This window comes from Aulonocara sp. 'chitande type north' Nkhata Bay, linkage group LG18, assembly GCF_057382095.1.
Source record: "Aulonocara sp. 'chitande type north' Nkhata Bay isolate Kocher_YH1m ecotype deep benthic linkage group LG18, A_spYH_male_GT1.1, whole genome shotgun sequence".
Lineage (NCBI taxonomy): Eukaryota > Metazoa > Chordata > Actinopteri > Cichliformes > Cichlidae > Aulonocara > Aulonocara sp. 'chitande type north' Nkhata Bay.
In genome coordinates this window covers 20867805-20877855 of record NC_141361.1, presented here as the reverse complement: position 1 = coordinate 20877855, position 10051 = coordinate 20867805, and the positions used below count along the sequence as shown (strand labels likewise).

The following is a 10051-nucleotide window of genomic DNA, read 5'->3' as shown; positions in this document are numbered from 1 at the left end:
TTGATAGAATAAAAAGATGGTTGTATAGGTTAGCAGAACACGAATATGCCATACGCACAGGTAACATTATTTACCCCATGGCTAAGCACTACCTGGACTTTCATAACAATAATCCTTCTACACTATAAGGGGCTTGAATTAACCACATTATTCTTTCAGTACGGAGAGGTACTAGACAAAGAAGTCTTAACCAAAATGAACCTTTTTGGATTTGTAAAATACAGGCCACTAAAAATTGTCCCTTTGAAGATGCATATATGTTATCATTAGTTGATTTCACTGTTGTCTTTTCTTTTGTCTGACTTGGATTGAATTTGAGCTCTTGCATCTGCCAGGTTACTGAGGACTCCTCCTATTGTTGAAGATTTACTGGTGGAATTTTCCACTCTCACCCTGAGTGGAAGTTTTCTACTTCTGGAACACCACATGTCGAAGACCCCTTAAGGAGCAGAGATTCAGTGTGTTCATGGACCGTGTTTTCACCCAGATGAAGGCCCGTTTGCTGAAGAAATATAACCAAGATAAAGAATAAAGGCACTTGATGGTGTCAGACTGAGCGGAGGTCTTCCTGAGCTCCCGCCGCCACTGAGCATATCCTGCTTTATTATCTATACGTTCTGTACAACCTTGAGGGATAAAAACTTTAAACAAGAGTCTGTTAAAATGCTGATCTGAGACATGCATCGGGCCCTGCAATTGATCCATCTACTGTTCATCAAAGCCTGATCAGAAATAGTCTCAGTGGTAGTTGTCAAGAAGGCATTCTTAAGGAGAGGAAATAGGGGGGAAAGGATTAGGTATGCAAATAACACAAGATCTGGACTGACATTCGGTGCCAATAGGTCTAATTGAGTGATTAATCCAAATTTAAAGCTTTTAATTGGTATGATTTCTCTGCCTGGAATTGTCCCTTTACAACTTTATGTGCCCCCCCCCCCCCCCCTCCATCATTTGACTCCAAGAATGTAAATTATAGAATTAGCAGTGAATGTTATACCTTAAACTGCCACCAGGAGGTGGCATTTTTCAACCACTGCTGTAAAACATAAAGACATCGCCTCCCATTAGTTTAGGGCCAAAAGCTGCCTGTTTTGAAACGACCACATAATTTTATCTACTTTTAAATACTGTTGCGTGAGTATTGGGACTAATTTATGTCTGTTTTCTATTCTGCTGCATTTTTATTTTGGGCCTCGTTAAATGTTCTCCATAACAGTCAGCAGCCCCATAAAACATCACATCATCACACAGTATTTTAAGTCATACGAAGTGAAAATGCCGCTATCTAGATTATGACTGTGATGTGTTACACTAGATGACCTCATCATCCGATTCCGCAGTCACCACCATTTGTCCAGCGTTCTGCTTGCGCATGGCCTGAGTTTGCGGCTGCGCAGTCTCGTCAGTGCCGACTGCGTTTGAGGAACGAGTGGACGTGAAGTTTCTCGCTGTGAATAAACCGTTTCCGCTGGTCTTTCAACATAAAGCACCTGATTTGGCCGCATTGCTCGCAGCTCCTGCCTCTTCTACTATTTTGCTTCGTTAAACACACATTCGGATTTCCGATATTGTTCGCGCTCCCTGTTGGTGGTTTGACAGTTCTTAAGTAGGAAGGTGTATGTGTGTGTGCGTGTGTATGTGAAATGTGTTGTTGATGCGGAGACTGAATCGGCACATATCTGACAGTAGGAACGGGGTCAGCGGTGAAAAAGAAGGACATATTGCAGTCACTTCGTCCCCCTGGTGACTCCTATGTCTGTCAGCGTGGTGGGTCTAACCCAGAAAATCCGTCGTTTTACAATGGGTTGTGGGAGATCGGCTGAACTCGGAGAATCCTCTTGCAGCTGTTTAGAGAGCCGGGGATAGGACCAAGACGTTGTGTTGAACCAATGAGGGTGGCCTCCTCTCTTTTGTCCTCTGTTTTCCGCCGGGTGTCTGGCAGCCAAGCTGTGCACAGTGCGTAAATGCGCTCGGAGCAGGCAGACCGAGCTCCGAACAAATGCTTAAATCTTGTCTTTTTCTGACACAGTGGTAGTTAATCGATTTCTTCATAGTTCCGCTGAGCGGATGGAGTGAATTGTGCAGACGGGGGGAGAGACAGACCGCAGTTTGGTTGCGTGTGATGATAGGAGACACAATGACGCTCTTGTCTCTTTTGGGTCGGATCATGCGTTATTTTCTCCTCAGGCCGGAGACATTGTTTCTGTTATGCATAAGCCTGGCGCTGTGGAGTTATTTCTTCCACACGGACGAAGTCAAAACCATCGTCAAGTCCAGCCGGGATGCGGTGAAGATGGTGAAGGGGAAAGTGGCGGAGATGATGCAGAATGACCGGCTGGGAGGCCTCAGTGTCCTGGATGCAGAGTTCTCCAAAACCTGGGAGTTCAAGAATAACAACGTAGCCGTGTACTCCATACAAGGGAGGAGAGACCACATGGAGGATCGCTTCGAGGTGCTCACCGACATCACCAACAAGAGCCACCCGTCCATATTCGGGATATTTGATGGTCATGGTGGCGAGGTAAGCTGGAAGCAAGAGGTTACGAGGGCCCCTTTTATTTTATTTTATTTTTTAGCAGCACAGTGAATTTGGCAGGTAAAGAGAACGTGATGTATCTTAGAGTGCAGTTTTATTTAATGCTGCTACATTTATATATATTAAAATAAATTCTTAATTTAGCCTTGTTGAGTGGGTTAATTTGCTACCAATCAGGGTTTGAAATAACAAAAGTTAAGGTTACAAACTTTCCACAAGGGTGGTAGAGAGCTCCCCCTCCCCACTCCGGCATTGTATTCCCTTGTTTGAACACCTCCACCACTGCCAATCAGGAAGGTGACTTGGATTTCATCACAAAGGGCTTTGTGTGTTTGTGTGTGTGTGTGTGTGTGTGTGTGTGTGTGTGTGTGTGTAAGAACAATGGTTTGTAGTATGTGTGTGTATGTGCGTGTGTGTGTGCTCCAGTCCCCGTGTTATCAAGGGTCAGTTGTTTCTCAGGATTGCCTGAAGAGCAAATGTCCTGCGCCATCTGTCACACCATCACCACTGTCAGAGCTCCCAGTACAGGACATATTGTTGCATATTTCACTCAGTGATAACGTCTAAGAATAAGAGTGCCATGCAGCTATAAAAGTATGGAAAAAAGGAAGTTTTGTCCCTAAATGCAGTATATGCTCAATAAAAATGGTCTGCTGTTCCCGTAGAGCAAATAGGAACGAGCCTGAGTCATAAATCTTATTTCTAATTTGGAATATTTTCCACATATGTATTATCTGTTGCACTTTATGATACAGTCCATGACTTGGCTTGTAATTCCTCCAGATTTAACTTGAAACTTTACATTTATTTTTGAAACTGGATGAAATTTGGGTGAATTTTTATTTACCTGCAAATACTTATAAGAAACCTACATGTGATTAAAAGGGTAGCAATTCTACTGTAAGTACTTTTAGGTTAGTGAGTAAGTTGAAGTACTTTACATGTACTTGTGGGCCATTTTATGAAGTAGCTTAATCTTACAGTTTTACAATGTAAATATGCCCCACCTTTAGGGCCATGGGCTGTATTGTAGAGTGGCCTAAACCCCTTTCTGACATCATAAGTATAATTTACTTTTAGAGGTGGCAGTTGTATTGTGGAGTACCTTAAACTCCCCATCTTGAATAATAATAAATAGATTCTACTTTAAGGTGTGTGGGCTGTGTTAAAGAGTGGTTTAACCTCCTGTCTAATGTTGTAACTGCACCTTTTTTATGGTCTTGGGTCCTATTATGGAGTATTTAACCTTGCCCTATGAGAAATAAGCTCGAGCAGCACTTGTAGTGTTAAGAACAGCTTTAATGTTCATGTTTCAGCTTCTTGCTTTCATTGGGGTCACCATAAAACATATCAAAAAGTTTAAATTGCATACGTATAAAGCAAAACTTGAGTTTTAGCCCTTTATTCTGGTGTACCTAATAAAATTGCACCCTAATTTCAGAACAAATTTCATTCAAATTCCACATTAAATCTGAGGAAATATGGGCTAAGACGTATTATAAAGTGTTACTGTTTTCTTAATAAATATATCAGTTTTTATTTTTATTTTGAAAATTAAGGAGTTGTGAAAATGTTTTTTCATTTCTTAATCTAACTTATTTCGCTTCAGAGCTTTTAAATATCCAGTTTAGTATCATTAACAGGCCAAGAAAACAAACTGTAGTTCACATTTGACTTGAAACAGTGAAACTGGGATTTTTGCTTAAAACTGTCTGAAACAGTAAATCAGAAGAGTTAGTGATTACATCCAGTCTATCCTCTCTTTTAAGCACATCTTAAGGGATTCATTAGACACAGGCAATTAATTTTCTGTCTTAAGGAAACAGGCATTAGTTTGTTAGCTCCCAGAAATGCTGTAACTGTTGGCGTCCGGATGTGTTCAGTCACAGGGAGGTAAACAAACAGACTGTGTTTAGCCTTTCTGTCTCTTTCCACTGTGTAAACAAATATTTTTCTTTCCTCTAATTCCCGATCTTGCACCCTCTTTCTCCTTTTCACACTCAGTGTCTACTGTTTTTCTTTGCTCCCTTTATTTTCTGTAGTTCACAAGTCAGATTTGTGTTGCTCTGTCTGGTTTGTTTATATGTGTTTTACTCAGGTTTGCCCCCCTTCTTTTTATCAGTAGTCACAAAGGCTTTGGACTTGTATTGGGTTGCTTTGACATCGACCTCAGCTGCTTTAGGGTCATTAGCATCAGTGCACAGAACACATGCTGTAACATGCAAACACAGTAACCACAATTCCCAGTATAAAAACTAGGCTCTGGTAAAAACAAACTACGTGGGACCCTCAATGCTAATGATATGCAGGCACAAACTGTAGGAAGTGACATTTGTTTGCTGCTGATCTTTTTTTTTTTTTGCACTTTCGTGCATTTGGAAGCACACACAAACCCTCACACATCACCAATATTGAAAGAAGCCATACTGCCAAGCCAAATATGGGCAGATAGAACAGGCCGTCTCTGAGTGCAGGGTGTCCTGGCTCTGAAAATATGCGCTACATTCCTCAAACATTCTGTGTTTTTTCTCTGCAGTTTTTATTTTCTATCAAGGCACAAATTGTGGCCTTGAAATATAAAAGTCAGCACAAGCTGCTGCTTAATTTTTAACTTGCCTTACAGGGGAAGAGACTATTTGCTTTGACTAGTTTACACCTTAAACGGGCTTTCACGTTACTTTGCTGTACAAACTAAAATTCAATCCTGCATGCTGGCTCTGGGAAGAAGTAGAATTTAATAAAACAGCACAGTTAATAAGAAATCAAGATCCATAATCTGTATTTTCACTTTAAATGGGGCTTAGATGATATTTTACATTAGCTGATTAAATGTAAAGGCTGTAAAATATTGGAGCCCTTCGTGAGGTTTGTAACTGCACTCAGTCTGGCATTTCCTGCTATTTACTGCAAATGGAAATTTACACTTGAAGCTCTTTCCCTGATCCAGCCTCCCTCAGTGCTTCTCCTCCATTAAATAGATCATTGAGCACAGGAAGCAGACAGGGACTTGATTTGTCCCTCCTGATAATTAGACATAATTAGACATTCCATATACTTCATGGTAAATATTTTGAGCAATATCACGGTTCAAATGTCAACTGCGCTCATGGATAAACCTGATAAACCCGAGTATTATTTTTTATTACTGCATCACGTCAGAAGGGAGCAAAATGAAAGCGCGTGGACTGAAGGGCACAAAGTGTCCTCGTTTCGTAGGAGCTGTGAATCTGAAATATGAATGCAGGGACATCAAGATGGTGTAAAATGCTCCCGTTTTTAGATTTGATTTGACAGCATTAGCATAATGGAAATCTTGGCGGAGAAAACGAGGGTGGAAGCAGATATGTGAAGGGAGGAGGTGGAGGAGTGGGCTGGAAGAGGAGGAGGTTGCTCAATAATTCAGCTCTGAACACCTGGTGTTAAAGCACTCCTCTAAATTAAAGTTGTGTTGCCTGGCGAGACATAAAAAATAATCTGAATCATAACCTTATTTATTCTGTCTTTCAAAGCTGGGGAACATTGTATTTATTCAACACGATGAAATCTATCCATATATTACGGCACCAAAAGTTATATGAAAAGTCACCAGAAATCAACATTACATTTATAAACAGCATATCCAATATACAAATCTAGCAGGCATTAAATAAAAAGAGTTTGACTGCTGACCACTTTTCAGTATTTGTTTATTTTTGGCTCTGTTTTGGGCAGCACCAGTTTAAGGAAACATCTGTTTGCTATTTCTTTCTACTTATTTGTTATGATCACAGGCACTGTCCTGTGTCTAATCCTCTCTGTGCCTCCCTTCTTCCCCTTCTGACGTCTTAGGCTGCAGCTGACTATGTGAAGGCCCACCTGCCCGAGTCCCTGAAGCAGCAGCTGCAGGCCTTTGAGAGAGAGAAAAGAGAGAGCGCTCTCTCGTACGCCAGCATTCTCGAGCAGCGCATCCTGGCTGTGGATCGTGACATGCTGGACAAGCTCTCTGCAAACCACGATGAAGCAGGTCAGAAGGAGGAGGAGGAGGAGGAGGGTGGAAGGAAATGGGGAAAAAAAGATATGTGGTCAGTGTGTGAAACTAAAATTGCCACATGAGACAAATAGAGGAAGCACGTCTCACATGTCTTGTAAACACACTGTGCAAGCACTTTTGCCAAGAAGTGTCAAGAGTATTCCTTTAGTGCACTTTAAAATAAAGCTGGCTGTTTGCGTGAAAGTTGGCATGTTAAGAACGATGCTTTCGAGTACTCTCATTTTCACGCTCTCTCCTCTTAAGGGACTCGGTTGCATTGCAGAACCTCACCTATGAAAGAAAATCCTCACAATTTCCTGTCTTATACCCTCTCATCTCCGTACTCCCACCTGACATTTACGTCTCTGACCGAGTCCTTCTACAGCCCACTCGAAACGCTGGCTGAATTAGAAGAGTGAGATGGTTGTGTAACACTATGCTGATCCAGATTTACGCTGATGTTTCAGAGAAACAGTTCAGATTGATCGGTTGGTGGCATTTGAAACAGTTTCCTCATATTTTTGACCTACTATTATTTTTCATCATTGATGTTTTGTTTTTTTTGGTGACAGTCTGCCACATCATCTCCTCAGGATAGTGAAGATACAGTTAATGACTGGCCACTGGCACAATGGTGTCTCTATAAAATTAATTTTAATAATTGAGCTTGATCTAGTATTGACTCACAGGTTAGCAACTTTATTATGGAAAACTCTGTTTTATTTATGTTTTATTTATTTATTTTAAAGCTCACATTCATACATGTCATCGAGCATATTCTTTAAGGTGTAATTTAAGTTTTATCCTCTGAAAGCCCTCTGTGGTAGTGTGAAAATAAATTCATTACAGGAAAGGTGCTGCTATAGCTCACTGGGATGAGTGGCATTTGCTGCAAGTCATCCCCCCATCCTCTTCCTGCTTTTCTGTCCACCCTCTACATTGTACAATATAGGGAAAATACAAAAAATAAATCTTAAAAACAACAACAAAAAACACCCCATACTTGAAACATATCGACTGTGTGCATTGCTGTAGTGTAGTGGTGCACAGGTTTGCGAAGCAGCAAAACAAATCCCTTGAGTTTTGCATCAGTAGGGGCAGCTGGAATAAAAAAATTTGCCTAATCAAATATTTGGAGCTATCTGAAGTCATGAGTTACGTTCTCAAAAGCCAGCATAAACAAAACAAAATCTAGTTTTAAGTATTACTGTTAATCTGGCATAAAAATGATTTGTTATATTTTGTGGTGTGATTAAAATAAAAAAGTTAAAGGATAATATAAGATCACAAAGATGTGCCTGTAACAATTCTAAGGTTTTTTTTTTTAACTTGTAGCTGGTTACAGTACAAAAATCACTAATGATTAGTGTTTGGATTTTTGTTTTTGTCTTCTCTTTGAATTTCCCACACAGGAACGACATGTCTGATGGCGCTGCTGTCAGATAGAGAGCTCACAGTGGCCAACGTTGGAGACTCGCGTGGTGTGTTGTGTGACAAAGATGGGAATGCTGTCGCCCTATCACATGACCACAAGCCGTATCAGCTTAAAGAGCGCAAGAGAATCAAGAGGGCAGGTAAATAATGAGTATAAGAGTGTAATGTAAAGCTTAGGCATTGTGTACCTGCTGTTGCTGTGGGGTCCTTTGTCGCCATCTGTTGGTCTGTTCTGGGAAATCACTGAGTTAAATTTAATGCAGTGTTAGAAATAGGTTGTGATTAAACTTATTTCTTAAACTTTAAATTTGAATTTTTACTCTTTTTACTTTTAGGAGGCTTCATCAGTTTTAATGGATCGTGGAGAGTCCAGGGAATCCTCGCTATGTCCCGCTCCCTCGGGGATTACCCACTGAAGAACCTTAACGTAGTCATTCCCGACCCCGACATAATGACCTTTGACCTGGACAAACTGCAGCCAGAGTTCATGATCCTGGCCTCTGATGGCCTGTGGGATGCCTTCAGTAACGAGGAGGCAGTGCGCTTTGTCCGCGAGCGCCTGGACGAGCCTCACTTTGGTGCCAAGAGCATCGTCCTACAGTCTTTCTATCGTGGCTGCCCTGATAACATCACCGTCATGGTAGTGAAGTTTAAAAGTGGAGCAGGGGGGAACAGCAAGGCAGGGGAGTAAGTGAGGGTCGAGTTTAAAGCTTGCGTCATGATCAGTATATTTTTCCTCCCATCTTCTGGATGTATCAGTAAGTACATCATCACGGAAGGACTGGGAGAAGTATAGATTTCGACTGGGCTTTTAACTAATGCACACACATACAGAGAAATGTACACACACACATGCAATGATATGAGAAAATGAAGCTCAATTTAATTTGACCTGATGGAGAAAAGGGGCATTTAAATTCAATACAGTTCACAGCCATCTGCTAAACGGATGAGGAATTGATTAAAATATTGAAGTACAGTACCAAGACTACCAGACACAGGGGAGGGGGGTGGGGTCTTTTAACCAGCACACATTAGACTGTGATGACATCACTGCTGTTTACTGTACATGCACACGCACACGAATGGTACAGGTCCACTGGAGGCTTCTTCAGAGAAGGCTTCAACCAGTGCCTGCACAACAATTACTGTCCATCTGCAAAAACACCACCCGGCTTGCTGCATTTTGATGATTCTCTGATTGTATGCATTTGTTAGACTTTCCAACAGGAATAATAATTTCTCAAATGTAAGAAGACTCCAGTGGATCCATACCTCTACTTAATTTCTGATGACAATACACACACATGACTTTTGAGTATTAAGCACCTATTTTGTGGCTTGAGGAGTGACGGTAAAAGCTTTGGGAGATTTATTGTTTTTGCATTTATTTAAAATTCATGCTCAGTACAGCAGATTTTAAAACTAAGCAGTCACATAAAGAGAAGGGGGTAGAAGGTAAGCAGTGACAAGGGCTCGTGGCTTATTGAGCTGAAAATTTTCGTTTTAGGTGACACACATTTTAAACATCTTTAAATGAAATATCTTTTTTTAAAGTGATGCCTGAAGTCAATTTTGGAGTATCTGATAATTCATTGACCAAATAAATGCTAAATAAGCCTTTTTTTAATATTGCACATCAATTTAATCAACTTAGAATAGGCATAAAGATGATCTGAATGTCCATATTTTTTTCAAAATGTGTTTTAATGTTGAGGGTCAGTTGTTTCATTGCATTAAAATTGACAACAACAAAAAATCCGTTCTGGTTCTTATCCTTCAAGATCTCCAATAGCGTGGACTCAGATGTTTCTTCAGCTATTTGAACATTTACATCTCATTCCCAGACATGGATTAAGCCTGATCCTAAACCATAAACTTTAATCACTGTTGATCTTCATTTAATTTTTCTTTTAGTCTGGGGCTTGTTTCAATCCACACCTGGGAAACCTGGTGTTATTTTCTTCACCTCTGAAGAATCCTTAATCAACATTACCCTAACCGAGTGACTATAAAGGCTGAAACGTAACATTTTGAAAGAAATTTATCAAGTCTGTAGAAGGTGTGTGATA

General features: G+C 40.6%; 1 protein-coding gene across 1 annotated transcript; it reads left to right on the top strand.

Annotated features, from left to right (window-relative positions):
- The first annotated feature begins 1617 nt into the window (after positions 1-1617).
- On the top strand, positions 1618-8984 carry ppm1la (protein phosphatase, Mg2+/Mn2+ dependent, 1La). The gene is made up of 4 exons (XM_086272583.1): positions 1618-2521; positions 6365-6539; positions 7958-8119; positions 8315-8984. Exons 1-4 carry the CDS (start codon positions 2123-2125, stop codon positions 8668-8670), a joined length of 1092 nt encoding a protein of 363 aa, XP_086128709.1. The 5' UTR covers positions 1618-2122; the 3' UTR covers positions 8671-8984.
- The last annotated feature ends 1067 nt before the right edge of the window (positions 8985-10051 follow it).